The sequence below is a fragment of the Scyliorhinus torazame genome, chromosome 13 (genome assembly GCF_047496885.1).
Source record: "Scyliorhinus torazame isolate Kashiwa2021f chromosome 13, sScyTor2.1, whole genome shotgun sequence".
Lineage (NCBI taxonomy): Eukaryota > Metazoa > Chordata > Chondrichthyes > Carcharhiniformes > Scyliorhinidae > Scyliorhinus > Scyliorhinus torazame.
The window spans coordinates 30,244,723-30,263,238 of NC_092719.1; the positions used below are offsets into that span (position 1 = coordinate 30,244,723).

General features: G+C 47.6%; 1 protein-coding gene across 1 annotated transcript in view; it reads left to right on the forward strand.

The window, feature by feature from the left end:
• kcp (kielin cysteine rich BMP regulator) overlaps positions 1-18,516 on the forward strand; it is a 76,179-nt gene that overhangs the window by 28,525 nt on the left and 29,138 nt on the right. Inside the window, exons 2-9 of the mRNA XM_072470924.1 lie at positions 4,163-4,269; positions 8,032-8,205; positions 10,692-10,871; positions 14,350-14,614; positions 14,908-14,990; positions 16,283-16,450; positions 17,770-17,863; positions 18,266-18,439. Coding sequence (XP_072327025.1) covers positions 4,163-4,269; positions 8,032-8,205; positions 10,692-10,871; positions 14,350-14,614; positions 14,908-14,990; positions 16,283-16,450; positions 17,770-17,863; positions 18,266-18,439 — 1,245 coding nt within the window. The remainder of the gene's footprint in view (positions 1-4,162; positions 4,270-8,031; positions 8,206-10,691; positions 10,872-14,349; positions 14,615-14,907; positions 14,991-16,282; positions 16,451-17,769; positions 17,864-18,265; positions 18,440-18,516) is intronic.

The following is an 18,516-nucleotide window of genomic DNA, read 5'->3' on the forward strand; positions in this document are numbered from 1 at the left end:
GGAGGGAATGTGCTGGATGAGCCAGGACAGAGCGGGGAATGTGCTGGATGAGCCGGGACAGGGCGGGGAATGTGCTGGATGAGCCAGGACAGGGCGTGGGAATGTGCTGGATGAGCCGGGACAGGGCGGGGAATGTGCTGGATGAGCCGGGACAGAGCGGGGAATGTGCTGGATGAGCCGGGACAGAGCGGGGAATTGTGCTGGATGAGCCAGGATGAGGGCGTGGAATGTGCTGGATGAGCCGGGACAGGGCGGGGAATGTGCTGGATGAGCCGGGACAGGGCGGGGAATGTGCTGGATGAGCCGGGACAGAGCGTGGAATGTGCCGGATGAGCCGGGACAGGGCGGGGAATGTGCTGGATGAGCCGGGACAGGGCGGGGAATGTGCTGGATGAGCCGGGACAGAGCGTGGAATGTGCCGGATGAGCCGGGACAGGCGGGGAATGTGCTGGATGAGCCGGGACAGGGCGGGGAATGTGCCGGATGAGCCGGGACAGGGCGGGGAATGTGCTGGATGAGCCGGGACAGGGCGTGGAATGTGCTGGATGAGCCGGGACAGGGCGGGGAATGTGCTGGATGAGCCGGGACAGGGCGGGGAATGTGCTGGATGAGCCGGGACAGAGCGTGGAATGTGCCGGATGAGCCGGGACAAGGCGTGGAATGTGCTGGATGAGCCGGGGACAGGGCGGGGAATGTGCTGGATGAGCCGGGACAGTGTGTGGAATGTGCTGGATGAGCCGGGGACAGGGCGGGGGAATGTGCTGGATGAGCCGGGACAGAGCGGGGAATGTGCTGGATGAGCCGGGGACAGAGCGTGGAATGTGCTGGATGAGCCAGGACAGGGCGTGGAATGTGCTGGATGAGCCGGGACAGGGCGGGGAATGTGCTGGATGAGCCGGGACAGGGCGGGGAATGTGCTGGATGAGCCGGGACAGGGCGGGGAATGTGCTGGATGAGCCGGGACAGAGCGTGGAATGTGCCGGATGAGCCGGGACAGGGCGGGGAATGTGCTGGATGAGCCGGGACAGGGCATGGAATGTGCTGGATGAGCCGGGACAGAGCGTGGAATGTGCCGGATGAGCCGGGACAAGGCGGGGAATGTGCTGGATGAGCGGGGGGGGGGGGGGGGGGGGGGAATATGCTGGATGAGCCGGGACAGGGCGGGGAATGTGCTGGATGAGCCGGGGGGGGGGGGGGCGGGGAATGTGCTGGATGGGGCGGGGGGGGGGGGCGGGGAATGTGCTGGATGAGCCGGGGGGGGGGGGGGGCGGGGAATGTGCTGGATGAGCCAAGGGGGGGGGGCGGGGAATGTGCTGGATGAGCCGGGACAGGGCGGGGAATGTGCTGGATGAGTTTGGAAACCAGGAATGAGGCAGAAAATCAAAAATCAAATCAAAAAAATGCAAGATAGTGGGGATATGAGTAGATTTAAACAGTTAAGTTATAACATGACTGCAAACCCTGGGTAAAGGAGGCTTGGAATGATTATATTGAAGGATCCAAGAACCTCAGGGACAGCTAAATATTAAAATGAATGGGCTCCTCTTGTAACAGATAGTACAACAGGCATATATCCACTGCAGACTCACTCGAACTCAGTGGTGGCTATCCCAGTCAGAATAAGAAGGTTCCATTAAAACCCTTGATTATAGAGGACAGGGTCTGTACTTGGAGTTTAGAAGAATGAGGGGGGGATCTTATTGAACCTTACAGGATACTGCGTGGCCTGGATATAGTGGACGTGAAGAAGGTGTTTTCACGAGTAAGAAAAACTAGAACCTTAGAGCACAATCTCAGACTAAAGGGACAATCCTTCAAAACAGAGATGAGGAGGAATTTCTTCAGCCAGAGGGTGGTAAATCTGTGGAACACTTTGCTGCAGAAGGTTGTGGGGGCCAAATCATTGAGTATCTTTAAGACAGAGATAGATAGGTTTCTTGATTGATAAGGGGTTCAGGGTTTATGGGAGAAAGCAGGAGCATGAGGATGAGAAACATCAGCCATGATTGCAAGGCGGAGCAGACGCGATGGGCCGAGTGGCCTAATTCTGCTCCTATGTCTTTTGGCATCATGGATATGAAACTGGCTTACAGATCATAGATAGAATTTACAGTGCAGAAGGAGGCCATTCGGCCCATAGAGTCTGCACCGGCTCTTGGAAAGACCACCCTACCCAAGGTCAATACCTCCACCCTATCCCCATAACCCAGTAACCCCACCCACCACTAAGGGCAATTTTGGACACTAAGGGCAATTTATCTTGGCCAACCCACCTAACCTGCACATCTTTGGACTGTGGGAGGAAACCGGAGCACCCGGAGGAAACCCACGCAGACACGTGGAGAACGTGCAGACTCCGCACAGACAGTGACCCAAGCCGGAATCGAACCTGCGACCCTGGAGCTGTGAAACAATTGTGCTATCCACAATGCTACCGTGCTGCCCCACAGATAGTGGAGAGTAGTGGTGAATGGCTGCTTTTGAGACAGTAAACAGTGGGGTTCTCCAGATGTTAATATGAAAACCAGTGCTCTTTTTGTCCCATATTAATGACCAGGACTTGAGATTTGCAGGGGTGAAGTGGACAGGCACATGATGGGTGACATTTAATGCAAAGAATTGTGAAGTGATACATTCTGATAGGATGAATAAAGAGCAACAATATAAACTAATGACCCAGTTTGATCAGCCTCTTTTATTAAAGCACAACATATTCTTAGCTTCATGAAGCAAAATTATGCTAAAGCTTTAGAATTCACTGTTTAGCTGCATTACTATGTTCAATTCAGGGTCTCATACTTTTGGGAGCTGTCAAGGGTGAAGAGGAGATTCCCCATGATAGCAGGGATATGGGGCATCGGATACATAGAGTGACAAGCGAAACTGGGGTTGTTTTCCTTGGATCAGGGAAGGGAATGGGGCGATTCCATAGAAGTGGGCGTAAAGATCTGTATGGAGCAATGCAAAGTAGAGCAGGAGATTTGTTGCCAATGTTAACCCTCAACCAACAAAGTTAAAACAGGTTACCCGGTCATTACCACGTTGCTGTGTGTGGGAGCTTGCTGTGCACAATTTGACCTCTGCATTTCCGACAGTACAACAGTGACTACCCTTCAAAATATACCCCAATGGCTGGCACCCCTTAAATGCAAATTGAATACAAGCACAGTGGAATGTTAGCCTTGATTGCTGAAAGCCTGGAGATAAAGCAGAGGATGTTTTAGTCCAACTGTACAAAGCATAGAGCCCTGATTGGACAACATCAGGAGTACCGTTTACAATTCTGGGCACTGCACCTGAGGAAAGATATATTGACTTTGGGGTGCTCAGTCCAGCTTCACCAGAATATTACGAGTGCTTTTATGATTACATTTTGAGGAGAGATTGTATAGCCTTTGTGTTCCCTGGAATATAGAACTTTAAGGGGTGATTTGGTTGACATTTTTGAAAGGGATTAATAAAGGAATTGGAGAAAAAGCTTCTTTCCCCAAGATGGTGGAGTTTAATACAAGGGAGATGACCTTAAAATCAGAGCCAGACTACATTATGAAGCGTTTCTTTCCGCAAAGCCTGGCAGAAATGTGGAATTCTCTCCAAGGAAATGCAGTAGATGCTAGCTTCATTCATCATTTACCAGGAGTATAAAGGGAATTGAAGCCAAGGCGAGTAGTGATCTTACTGAATGGCGCACAGGCTTGTGGGCTGAATGGAACGCGGTTAATCCTTTTGTGAGGGCCACAAAGACTCCAGCACGAGTTTGCAGACTCACACAGAAAGTAACTTTTTTACAACAATATGTGTAGGGCCAGCAGTTCAGTACTGGTTCCCTCTCTAGCTGGTACCACACCGGCCAGCTCTATTTATACAGCTGCACTGCTAATGATTACCCCCAACCCCCATCATTGAGGGAGTTCATTTCCCCAAATCACATGGGCAACCAATTGTCCCCTGCCAATAGGATCCGGACATGTTATATCAGATCCCCTGCCCCTGATTGCTGATGCTCTCTTTTTCCCGGTTAACCCACATTCTGCTGCCTGCTAGGGGTCCCCAGTGCAGTTCCCGGGCGAACCACCGCTCTCCCAAACCGTGCTCAAGGGATGTTTTCGCTGCTGCAAAGTGTCGCATGGTTCACACGACTGGTTGCCTGTTCTTTGATTAGTTAGCCCACTCTGTCCTTTTGCAGGTTGTCATTTCCAGGGCGAAGACTATGCAGAAGGAGCAACATTCCCCGCACCGAAAGGGAAATGTGAGGAGTGTCGATGCCAGGTAAGAGAAAGCTGCAGAGTCTTTCTTGGTTGCTGTCAGGATATTTAGGGCTGTGTGCCAGTAACTGAATGTCTGGAAATGAACATTGAGTAACTGTTGCTTAGTGTCAGCCAAGGCTGTGTGCACGAGAACCCGAACAAATCAATCCAGCCAATTACCAGTCTAGACTCAGTCATCAGTAAAGTGATGGAAGGGGTCATCAACAGCGCTAATAAGCAGCACCTAATTAACAATAACCTGCTCACTAACACTCAGTTTGGGTTCTGCCTGGCTTGCTCAGCTCCTGAACTCATTACAGCCTTGGTTCAAACATGGACAAAAGAGCTGAATTCTAGAGATGAAAAGAGATGAGAGTGGTTGCCCTTGATATCAAGGCAGCATTTGACTGTATATGGCATCAAGGAGCCCTAGCAAAACTGGGGTCAATGGGGATCAGGGGGAAAACTCTCCGCTGGTTGGAGTCATACTTGGCATAAAGGAAGAATCTTGTGGTTATTGGAGGTCAATCATCTCAGGACTTTGCTGCAGGAGTTCCTCCGGGTGATGTCCTCGGCCCAACCACCTTCAGCTGCTTCGTCAGTGACCTCCCATCGTCTGATCGGAAGTGGGGATGTTCGCTGACTGCACAATGTTCAGAACACTTTGCGACTCCGCAGATACTGAAGCAGTTGACGTCCAAACGCAGGAAGGCCTGGACAATATCCAGGCTTGGGCTGACATGTGGCAAGTTACATTCATGCCACACAAGTGCCAGGCAGTTACCATCTCCAACAAAAGAGGACCTAACCAACCTGTGGGGCTGTGGGGTGGCGCTGCCTGTCAGCGGTACACAATCTGAGGCACAGTGCTTAGTGAGCACTGCGCTGCCAGAGGGTCAATGCTGATGGAGCGCTGGGGAAATTCTGAGGCAGTGCTGTCGGAGCTGTGCCATATTTTGGATGAGACATTAAACCGAGGCCCTGAGTGTCCCCTCAGTGTTACAATCCCAGTTGATGTTATAACTGGATGGGAAGATCCCAGAATGGAACTCTGGCACAAAAGACCGTAACCTTTACTTTTCTTTATACAATGTGGAGGAACAGAGTCACAGGATCACTAATTAGTTTTAACAACAAGAAAAAACATTTCTTAACTATGAAAAAGAGGGCTATAATACTCTTTTGCTTTTCTTAGTTTAACAAAAACACAGATTTAAAGATTAACATGAATTACAAATTATATCTTGAGCTGCAGGCTTCATTCACACAAGTCCCTTTAAGCACACAAGATGACTATGGTCAAATACATGCACTCCGCTCTGAACCCGAGCTAGTGTCTGTGGATTTCTCAGAATCTCCCCAGATGATTGTCACATGAGAGTTTCCAAACTCCAGTCCCAAAAACACGCTTTAAAATCTTCTCTCTCAATAATGCTTTTCCTTACTGATTTTTTTTTTTTTTGAAATCTAGTCCAGAGTTTGCAAATGACACCTTCAAATAAAACTTACTCTCCAATTGTAACAGTGAATCCAGTCCAGGATTTCACACCAAACCCTTCAGGATTTCTTTATCTTGACTGCTGTACAAGCCGCTCACACTTGCTTTAACTCTCGATTCCCAGATGATATTAAAATAACATCAAGCTTTTCCTCCACCTCTGAAGTTTGCTGTCGCACTTTAAATCTAGTTACTGCAATTATCTCTTCCATTCAGAACACTTTGTTTACTCTTCCTTGAATTCCTTTGAACAATACCTTAGTCTCTGTTCAGTTAACTCCAGTCATCTTACACACTCTATCCCAATTCCCTGGTAATCAGTACTGAGTGCCCCTCTGCAGCCCCCATCCTGCCCAGTCTTTCTTCTGGCAGAGTTGAGAGATGTTCACTCCCCGAGGTCCTGTCTCCAATTGCTCTCAAGTTACCTAAAGTGAACCTTAAAAGCTTTACAAGGACCTCCAGTTGCTAAGCAAGGGCCACATGCTTCTGCCTTTTATTTATTCTTCATGCCGTAACCCTCGCCCAATCGAAACCCAGTTGGACTTCACCAAAGCCCCACACATACAAATACCTATTGTCCAACATGAATCTAACTTTAGGTTTTACCCTTCGAGGCACCGAAACATTAAATTAAACCCACTTAAAACTACATCTTATTTCTAATGTTTACCAATACAAATATGAATCCTTTAAAGCTACCTTTGTTTCCCTAATCGGGTTGATGTAAAATATCCCATTTTATTTGAGTTCTTCAGTGCCCTCGAACAACACCGTCCAAAACTGGTCATATTTGCCCTCTGCTGCTGGCGGGATCCTACCTGATTGACTGGGTTTCCAAAGAAAATCACTCCGTGAAATCTGTGATGAGGTGCTTTACAAATAGAAGATTTGTTCTGGACGGGGCATCTTAACAATTGAAAGCAAGTGGGTGAGACTCCATGTGGGGTGAATATGATGAGCTGATCCCTCTCCTCACACAGGGGAAATGGTGCTGGTGTTGTGGCGGTGATATCACAGGACTAGTGATCCAGAGGCTCAGGCTCAAGCTCGGGGGGCAAGGGTTCAAATCGCCCCAGGGCCAGCTAATGGAATTTAACTTCAATTCATAAAATCTGGGATTGAAAGCTAGTCTCAGTAATAGTGACCATAAAACTATTTTGGATTGTTGTAAGAGCCTATCTGATTTCCTAATTGGATTGGATTTGATTGATTGTCACGTGTATTGAGGTACAGTGAAAAGTATTGTTCTGTGTATAATCCAGACAGATCTTTCTATACATGAAAAAACATAGGACATTCATAAATACACAATGTAAATACTTAGACACAGAGATCGGGTGAGGCGTACGGAGCGTAGTACTGTTCAGTAGAGACGATGTGTGGAGAGATCAGTTCAGTCCATAAGAGAGTCGTTTAGGAGTCTGGTATCAGCGAGGAAGAAGCTATTTTTGAATCTGTTGGTGCGTGTTCTCAGATTGTTGTATCTCCTGCCAGGTGGAAGAGGCTGGAAGAGAGAATAACCCGGGTGGGAAGGGTCTTTGATGACGCTGCCCACTTTCCCAAGGCAGTGGGAGGTGTAGACAGAGTCAATGGATGGGAAGCGGTTTTGTGTGATGGACTGGGCGATTTCCACAACTCTCTCTAGTTTCTTACGGTCTTGGGCCAAATAGCTGCCATACCAGGCTGTGATGCAGCCAGATAGGATGCTTTCTATGGTGCATCTTAAGAGTCAGTGTTGACATGCTGAATTTCCTTAGTTTCCTAGGAAGTATAGGCGCTGTTGTGCTTTCTTGGCCGTAGCGTCGATGTGAGTGGACCAGAACAGATTGTTAGTGATGTGCACACCCAGGAATTTGAAGTTGTCACCAATCTCCACCTCGGTACCATTGATGCAAACAGGGGTGTGTACGATACTTCGCTTCCTGAAGTCAATGTCCTTTGGGGAAAGAAATCTGCCATCCTTGCCTAGTCTGGCCCACATGTGACTCCAGATCCACAGTAATGTGATTGACTCTTAAATGCCCTCTGAAATGGCCAAGCAAGCCACTCAGTTCACGGGCATATTAGGGATGGGCAACAAATGCTGGCCAGCTAGTGACGCCCACATTTCATAAAAGAATACATTTAATAAAATAATAGCCAATATATTTTTCTGTTTGTTCCTGTCATAATCGCACTTGGTATAACGATGATTTCATGAGCACTGGGTACAGGGGTTGATGGGCGGGCACATGGGATTATGACAGATGGGAACTAGTACAATAATATTTCTTTCTTCCACTTTAGAAGGGACAAGTGATCTGTGACACCAAACGGTGCAGCAAAGTGCTCTGTCCCCACCCGACGATCGATCTCTGTGACTGCCCGGTGTGTGACGGATGTCGGTACAAAGAGAGAGTTTGTAAAAATGGTGAAAGATTCCCAGACCCAAGTGACAAATGTAACCGCTGCGCCTGTCTGGTAAGGGGGTGTTACGAGCACGTGAGTCCAGTTAATGGGTCCCATCTACCCACAAACGTGTTTTGTTTATTGAGATGGGTGGAAGAACTCTGACCGGCTTCACCCGGTCTGCCAGACGGCAATAAAACACAAGAGTACATTGGAAAACTGGCATCAATTCTAGGGACTGGAGCAATGCTTCCTCTAATTTCTGTTTGCTGTACGTGACTGGCTCGTTGCACTGCGCAGCCCCTTTTGAGAGTGGCATGTGGCTGGCATCTTAAAGGAAATCTGACCTGTCTGTCTCCTTCACAGCACATTCCCAGTTGCACAGCTTAGAGGGAACTGGAGTCATGTGTAGGACAGACTGTGTGAGGGTCACGGCATCCCTTCCCTGAAAGGACGTCGATCAGCCATTTTGGATTTCACCACCGTCGTGCTTTTTCTGGTGATGTTTCACGACGCACAAATTACCTGATGAGTTAAATTCACTTTCTTAACTTGCCCTTGAGATTTGAACCCTCGACATCTGGGCTCCTCATGCATTGTAGGCGTGTAGATTGAATGAAATGAGACTCTAGCAGGCAACGGGCGACATGGGCCAGGGGTCCCCACTGAAATCCACACTGGTCTTTATGTTCATGGCTGTCTACCCGGTCACTTCACCCTGATTCCTGCACTTCAATCAATTTGGGATTGAATAACGTTGAACATTCCTGAGGTTAAGTACACTCCCTAATCTAAAATGTAACAGGTCAGAGGGAAGTCCAGAGAGAAACCTCAGCATAGCCGCTCTCTGGAACTTTGAACTAAAGATTGGAATCGCACAGCAGTACATGAGAAATACCCTCGGCTAATCTCAGATAAGAGTGCACAATTATATAGAATTAATACACACAAACAGGCCATTAACTCCCTGTTAGCTACTTTGGTATTTATGTTCCGAGCCGGCCTCCTCCCATGCTATTTACTTCATCTCACGCTATTAACATAACCTTCTGTCATTTTCTCCCTCATGAATGTATTGAGCTGCCGCTTAAAATGCATTTTTTGTTATTCGCCTCAACCACTCCCTGTGGTGGTGGGATCCATATTCTAACCACATTCTGGGTAAGGACGTTTTTTCCGACTCCCTGATGGATTTATTAGTGACATCTCACATTTATGGCACCATGTTTTGGACCCTGCACAACAGGAAACATATTCTCTGCATTTATCATGTGAAGTAAACCCTCATAATTTTAAAGACCTCTCTATCAAGTCAGCTCTCAGTCTTTTCCAGACAAAAGAGCCCAGCCTGTTCAGTCTGAACTGGTTGTCATAAACTCCTAATTCTGGTGTCATTGTTGTTTATACTTTTCCCCATTGATTGTATATACTATTTGCAATACAGAGACCAGAATTGTTCCCAGTACTTCCCAGTACCAAGATTTGATGCAAGTTTAACATTGGCTTTTCTATTCTATTCCTCTGGAAATTACCTTTAATCTGGTCACCGTGGCCTATGCACCAATGGTAACTCTCATACCCGTTCTTCACTGACAAATTCAGCGTTTTACTGCCCACAGGGGTATTTGAGTGTGACCTTCCAATTTCCGAAACGTTCCTGGTCTAGGTCGGGGCACTGGTCGTGGACACCAGGATGAGGGGAAAATCCCAATCCTGGAGTTCTAAGTGGAAAGCACGCATAGTATGGAAGCTGGCTGTGACTCTCCCCCTGGGCAGCACGCCCATGGCTTCTAAAGGAGAGCAACAGGAGGGGAGGACAGGTCAGAAACACCTTCCAGCCAGAGACACTGCAAGCTCACAGGGAGAGATGTGCTTGATTATGGATATTGGCCACTGTTGTCAATCTCCCACCCAGTGAATCAGGCTGCATTTCTCAGTAACGGTCAGCAGCAAATGGGCCACCTCTACTGTGAAAGGACTATTACGGTGTTGAATTCAATGCAAAAGGTTGCTCGTGGAGTTTGGTGTTGATTTGATATTTTTAAAATGAATCTTGGTTGTGGGTGTCGGAGGCAAGACCAGCATTTTGTGCCCATCTCTTGTTGTCCTTTGAATCTTTGAACAGTTCCAGTCTTGGTGCTGAAGATGTTCCCACAGTGTGGTTAGGAAAGGCAGTTCCAGGATTTTGGGGCAGTGGTATTTAGGGAACGGCGATATTGTGCCAAGTCGGGATGGTGTGCGACTTGGAGGGGAACTGGAAGGCTATGGAGTTCCATGTGTCTACTGCCCTTGTCCATCTGTGTGGGTTTGATTAATTTGACCGATTAACAAATGATGTTCTTGGAAATTGAGTTTCTCGGAGACCACTGCCCTTTACCTCACCTGTCTTAGGTCCGTTTGGAATGGATTAATCGGGTGTGTCAGTGGACATCTCCTGATTTCAGAATGGCTGCCCCAATGGCATTGCTGATTTTGATATTTCTGTACTCATCACCAATCACCAGCTTCTCACTTTGTTTCTTGAGGGTTTTAATGGCAGTGTCGGTGCTTTTTTGCAGAATGGGAAAGTCACTTGCGAGTCTGGGTCCTGCCCGGCTGTTACATGTCAGAATCCAGTGACTCCTCGTGGTGAGTGCTGCCCGCAGTGTACTGGGACCTGTAATTACCTGGGACGAGTGTATGAGAATGGAGCTACTTTCAACTCCCCATCGGAGAAGTGCTCAAAGTGCACCTGCCTGGTAAGTAACTATGTCAGAAAGTCAGGAGCAGGAGGAAACCATCAACCCAACAAACCTGACTTCACCATTCCAATAAGACCCCAACCAACTCACCTTCAACTCCACCTGTCCAGAATGGTGCTTGATGGGATAGGGAGTGTTGGAGCTGTGGAAGGTGATTACATGGTTGGGTAGAATTCATGATGGGTAGAGTATACGTGGACCGGGGAAAATGGCAATGAATGAGTTAAGAACAGGAGCAGGCCATTTGACCTTTCATCCAATAAGATCATGGCTGATCATTAACTCCACTTTCACGCTCTCACGCTCCCAAGTGCCCAACAATCTATCATGGAATCCCTACAGTGCAGAAGGAGGCCATTCGCCCCATCGAGTCTGCACCGACCCTCTGAAAGAGCACTGCAAACCCGTAGCCCCACCTAACCTTTGGACACTGGGGGACAATTTAGCACGGCCAATTCACCGAACCTGCACATCTTTGGACTGTGGGAGTAAACCGGAGCACCCGGGGGAAACCCACGCAGACACCGGGAGAACATGCAAATTCCACAGAGACAGTCACCCGAGGTCGGGATTGAACCCGGGTCCCTGTGCTGTGAGGCAGCAGTGCTAACCACTGTGCCACCAATCTCACTCATGAAAATATTCACCAACTGAGCATCCACAGTTCACTGGAGGAAAGATATCCAAAGATTTACAAACCCTCTGAGGGGAAACCAAATCTCTCCATCTTGGTCCTAAAAGCCTGATTCCGTATCCTGTGATTATATCTCCTCATTCTAAACTCTTCAGCCAAGAGAAACAGCCTCTCAGCATCCACCCTGACAAGCCCCCTTAAGAATTGTAAATGTTTCATTGAGATCCCTCTCATTCTTCTAAACTCAAGTGAGTGCAGGCCTAGTCAACTTCATCTCTCCTCATAGGCCAAGCCTCTCATTCCCCCCCCCCAGGAATCAACCATGTCAAATATAAAAGCAAAATGCTGCAGATGCTGGGAATCTCTAAGAAAAACAAAATGCTGAAAACCGGTCTGCCAGCACCTGTGGAGAGAGAAACCGAGTTAACGTTTCGAGTTGGACATGAGCTGTCAGTTTGCATGCCCGTCTGGTGAACCTTTGTCACACCCCTCTGAGGTGAGTACAGCCTTCCAGGACATACACCACGATGGCTCTCAAGTAGACTCCAGATAGTCAGCAAGGCTTCCTTCCTCAACCCGCATCCCCTTTAGAACATAGAACATAGAACAATACAGCGCAGTACAGGCCCTTCGGCCCACGATGTTGCACCGAAACAAAAGCCATCTAACCTACACTATGCCATTATCATCCATATGTTTATCCAATAAACTTTTAAATGCCCTCAATGTTGGCGAGTTCACTACTGTAGCAGGTAGGGCATTCCACGGCCTCACTACTCTTTGCGTAAAGAACCTACCTCTGACCTCTGTCCTATATCTATTACCCCTCAGTTTAAAGTTATGTCCCCTCGTGCCAGCCGTATCCATCCGCGGGAGAAGGCTCTCACTGTCCACCCTATCCAACCCCCTGATCATTTTGTATGCCTCTATTAAGTCTCCTCTTAACCTTCTTCTCTCCAACGAAAACAACCTCAAGTCCATCAGCCTTTCCTCATAAGATTTTCCCTCCATACCAGGCAACATCCTGGTAAATCTCCTCTGCACCCGCTCCAAAGCCTCCACGTCCTTCCTATAATGCGGTGACCAGAACTGTACGCAATACTCCAAATGCGGCCGTACCAGAGTTCTGTACAGCTGCAACATGACCTCCCGACTCCGGAACTCAATCCCTCTACCAATAAAGGCCAACACTCCATAGGCCTTCTTCACAACCCTATCAACCTGGGTGGCAACTTTCAGGGATCTATGTACATGGACACCTAGATCCCTCTGCTCATCCACACTTTCAAGAACTTTACCATTAGCCAAATATTCCGCATTCCTGTTATTCCTTCCAAAGTGAATCACCTCACACTTCTCTACATTAAACTCCATTTGCCACCTCTCAGCCCAGCTCTGCAGCTTATCTATATCCCTCTGTAACCTGCTACATCCTTCCACACTATCGACAACACCACCGACTTTAGTATCGTCTGCAAATTTACTCACCCACCCTTCTGCGCCTTCCTCTAGGTCATTGATAAAAATGACATACAGCAACGGCCCCAGAACAGATCCTTGTGGTACTCCACTTGTGACTGTACTCCATTCTGAACATTTCCCATCAACCACCACCCTCTGTCTTCTTTCAGCTAGCCAATTTCTGATCCACATCTCTAAATCACCTTCAATCCCCAGCCTCCGTATTTTTTGCAATAGCCTACCGTGGAGAACCTTATCAAATGCTTTGCTGAAATCCATATACACCACATCAACTGCTCTACCCTCGTCTACCTGTTCAGTCACCTTCTCAAAGAACTCAATAAGGTTTGTGAGGCATGACCTACCCTTCACAAAGCCATGCTAACTATCCCTGATCATATTATTCCTATCTAGATGATTATAAATCTTGTCTCTTATAATCCCCTCCAAGACTTTACCCACTACAGACGTGAGGCTCACCGGTCTATAGTTGCCGGGGTTGTCTCTGCTCCCCTTTTTGAACAAAGGGACCACATTTGCTGTCCTCCAGTCCTCTGGCACTATTCCTGTAGCCAATGATGACATAAAAATCAAAGCCAAAGGTCCAGCAATCTCTTCCCTGGCCTCCCAGAGAATCGTAGGATAAATCCCATCAGGTCCCGGGGACTTATCTATTTTCAGCCTGTCCAGAATTGCCAACACCTCTTCCCTACGTACCTCAATGCCATCTATTCTATTAGCCTGGGGCTCAGCATTCTCCTCCACAACATTATCTTTTTCCTGTGAAGTCGGTATGCCATTTTGATTCCTAATTGCTTGCTGTACAAGTATTTTGTGCTTCACTGACGAGGGCACCCAAATCCCTTTGAGAACCAGACCCTCACCTTATTTTTAAAAATAAATCTGCTTTTTGATTTTTCCTGCCCAAGTGGATGATTTCACACTTCCCACAATATATTCCACCTGCCACCTTCGCGCCCAATATCTTTTCAGCCCTTTACTGTTTCCCTTACAACTTACTTTCCAACCTTACCTTGTATCACCAGCAGAACTGGGCACATTCACTTGGTCCCCTGACCCGAGTCATTGATATAGATTGCAGTGAGCTGAAATCCAAGAACAGATCCTTGTGGTAAAGTACATAGGGACTGTGAGAAGTGACAGGTTGACAGGGAAGAGGTTGTAGTGACTGTGCAAGTAAGATGATTGATGGGGTAGACTGCGCAGTGTCCGAGAGAGAGATTGATGATTGAAGAAGTCGAGTGTACGTGGGAGGATGATTGATGATGGAGAGTTTACTGGGGCTATGAGGAGAACTAGGTTGATGGGCTATTTCTGCTTCAGCACTTTATTATTCCCGATGCTGTTGTGTCCCCTCAGGCTGAGGTGGTGACCTGCTGGCAGAGGCCTTGCTCCAAGAAGTGCACCCACCCAGTCGCCAGCACCGCCTGTTGTCCCGATTGTAAACGCTGTTCCTTCGAGGGCCTGGAATACGAGAACCGAGAAACCTTCTTCTCTCCATCCGACCCGTGTAAACGCTGCAGCTGCCTCGATGGGAATGTGTTGTGTTTGGAAGTCGTGTGTCCTCAGGTAACCTGTTCGGAGCCCATTACCAAACCGAAGCAGTGCTGCCCAGAGTGCCCAGGTATGTGCCACCCTTAAAGAGGACGGGAACAAACTCTCCGGGAATTGGGATGTGTTGCCCACATTTGTCAGATGTAAAGCAGGCAGTGCTGACCAATTAAGCAGTGGGACTCCCTGCTCTCCCATGCTGGTGTTTGTCCCTTTACTAAACATATGGGCCTTTATTTCAGGCTTTGGGCCCTTTTAGATGATGTAAATATGTCACAGCCTAACACCTGTGGGTGGCCCTTTTGTCAATGATGCGAGGGGTCATGTTTCTGGTCTCCGTCTGACTGTGTTTCTGTCCTTCTACAGTCTGTATCCATCGTGGCAAACAGTATGCGGGAGGATCACACTGGGTTTCAGCAGTAAACCCCTGCCACACATGTGTATGTACGGTAAGTAACCAATTGACATCGATCCAAGAGGCTGGTCCCCTGGATTGGCTATCAGTTCACTGGCAAGGGCAGCAGTGAGGGAGGTACAATGGGAATCTACAGATCTCCGTTCAACCCACACTGTTGTTGTGAACGATTTCTACAGTAACTCAAGCTTAATTAATGCTCTACATAAATAACTTGCATCCCACCTCTCACTCACAAGGGTCAAATATCTGGCCATAGTCAGGGGGTGGGCTATGACAAAGTGAAGAGAGGAGGCGGGAGTTCAGAAAATGTGTGATGCAGTGTTTATGTGGAGTCCGGCGCAGGATCTAGATGTGTCGATCCTTTCTTCTGTTGAGGTGATGGGTCAGTACCAATATCACTGTGTTCACTGTTACTGTATTTCTATATCATCGAGAAGGGACATACAAAACAAATCAGACGGCTTAAACCGGGCTAAAACCAAGCAGTGGCTCACGATTATTGCTGTCATCCTTTGATACCAATACAAAGAACAAAGAAATGTACAGCACAGGAACAGGCCCTTCGGCCCTCCAAGCCCGTGCCGACCATGCTGCCCGACTAAACTACAATCTTCTACACTTCCTGGGTCCGTATCCTTCTATTCCCATCCTATTCATATATTTGTCAAGATGCCCCTTAAATGTCCCTATCGTCCCTGCTTCCACTACCTCCTCCGGTAGCGAGTTCCAGGCACCCACTACCCTCTGCGTAAAAAACTTGCCTCGTACATCTACTCTAAACCTTGCCCCTCTCACCTTAAACCTATGCCCCCTAGTAATTGACCCCTCTACCCTGGGGAAAAGCCTCTGACTATCCATTCTGTCTATGCCCCTCATAATTTTGTATACCTCTATCAGGTCTCCCCTCAACCTCCAATGTTGATCTCTAGTGTTACATTACTTGGGAGTAATATTTGTTACTCATTTGTTTCTCCCGAGTCGTCCAGTGATAGCTAATCAATTTACTTGTGAGTTCTTTTCTTCAATAATTTTACTAGTGTTCGAATTAGACAAGGTAGATTTTGACTAACAATGAAATATATACTTTGAGCTTGCTATACTTCTGTCCTCTAGCTACAACACATCCAAACAGAGCAGGAAAACAGACTGGTTGTTTATATACCCCTTGTTAGTGTTGCCCTCAAGTGATCATCTGACTGTACTGACTACACATTAACCTTTCATGTATTTACATATCCAGAAGTCACACATCTGTACAGTGTCTGTCTCTCTCCGCGCCTCACTTTCTCAGTCTCTGTGTGTCTGTCTCTCTCTCACCTACAGCAAGGTGAGGTAACCTGTCAGGAGCCAGAGTGCAAGGTTACCTGTCAATATCCTGCTCGGATTCCTGGCCAGTGCTGTCCGGTTTGCCTCGACTGTTACTTTGAAGGGAATATCTACGGGAACAGGGAATCATTCAAACCCGATCCCTGTAGAGAATGCTCGTGCAATGTAAGGACACATTTTAGTTCAAAATTCCTGACCGGGAACTCTACAGACCTACTGCATTGGCCCCACTGTTATAAATTCTCCTCTTGCTAGTCACTAAGGGACCTCCGACACCCTCTTGTCAACTTCTTATCCAAATGCCTACTTTCCCTTTTATTCCGTGAGCTAGAATCTCACTCACAAGTCTGTTGTGTGGCACGACCAAAAGTCTTTTGAAAATCCATATACACCATATCAACAGTGTTGCCTTTATCAATCTTCTCTGTTATCTCCTCAAAAACTCCAGCAAGATACTATCCCTTAATGAATCCATGCTGGCTTTCCTTAATCATCCTACACCTGTCTAAGTGATTATTGATTTTGTCCCAAACTTGTCCCAAAGGTTACAGAAGTTTCCCTATCACTAAAGTCATACTGACTGGTCTGTCGTTGCTGGCATTATCCATGCACCCCTTTCTTGAACAAGAGTGTAACATTCATAATTCCCCAATCCTGTGTCTAAGGAGTCCTGCCCTTCTTTGAACCAGGTCTCCATTACAGCAAAACTACCATCATTCCATTTGTCAAGCTGTGCCTTGTATCTGTAGTCCCCCAATCCTATTAACCACACTATGCATTCTTACACAAACACACACATTAGTCCTGATGTCGGCTTTTTTTACTTTCCCCCTTACTCTTACCCAAAATGATGACTTACTATTGCCTACTCTAATTCTATCATACTCTCCAATTATTTTATTTATCTCAATGCTACTCCCTGATATATCATCCTGATCAGTTAATACTTCACTGACAAGTTTCTCTCCTCTTCCCTCTGAGGTTCCCATCCCCCTGCCAAATCTAATTTAAACCCTCCCTAATAGCACTAGCCGACCTCTCCTTGAGGACATTACAGCGGGGGAAAGGGCCATTTCATTGTGGGAGTGTGTGGGAGAGGTGCGGGCAAGGTTTGATGCCCATCTCAGCGCACTGACTGGGGTTCCATTACCCACCCACCCAGAGTGCAGCTGGAAACTCCCATTATCCTGCTGTTCCCTTCACCGAACTGGGACAGGCCTGGAAGCGATGGCAGGACCTGAGTGGAGGCAGTAGTTCTCTGCCAGTGCCGGGAAGAGGCCCTTGTAACAGCGTCCTTCCCCCAGGCCTGCCCTTAGCAGTGAGCTGCTGGAGAATTAGTCTCAGGCCAGCCCCCCTACCCTTAACCGTTTTGCCGCCAACAGCCCCTTTTATGAACCCATGCTCCTTCAGCCCCCAGCCCCTGTCTTTTGAGAGATTGTCCGTTACTTTAGTTCATATTGTGACTTTTCATTGCTGTGTCGCAGGGTGGCGATGTGCTGTGTTTGCCCGTTGAGTGCCCAACGCTCAGCTGTGGGCAACAGGTCACGAACGCGGGATCTTGCTGTCCAGAGTGTCGAGGTAAGAACTCCTCCTCCCGGGGATTCCCCACCCCCACTTCAGAGAAATTCAGCACTCAAGGAATTTAATAAAATGGTGAAAAATGATGAAAGGATTTGAGGGAGTAAATAATGACTGATTTGTTTATACTGGAATCTCAGTGTTCGTACCAGAGACACAAAGCAGAGGGAGATTGAATGGTCCGCATTAAAAGCATTTGAAGAAATCCTTGGAAGAGAATATATTTAAGGGTCCCTTTCTCTGCTGGGGAATGGATGACTAGACACATGTGAAGTGGAAGAATCGGATGGGCGGTATATCCCTTTTAGATTGGGTTTTGGGATTGGATGTACAGGATGCAGTTACACTCGAGCATAAACCCTCCCCTTAATTGTTACTAACTTCCCTTTTCATTCTTATCAGGCTGTATGTACAATGGGAAGGAATACCAGGAAGGAGCGAACTGGTTTGCACCCACTATCCCCTGCATGACGTGTATGTGTGTGGGTGGAGTCACAACCTGTGCTGAAATTCACTGCATCGCTCCATGTATGAATCAAATCCATGTGCCTGGAGAATGCTGCCCTCTCTGTGCAGGTAGGGTGTGCGAGGGAGGTGCCCATTATTGCCCTGGTGAGTACTGTACCTGGAACATTGCTGGCTCCAGGTGAGCT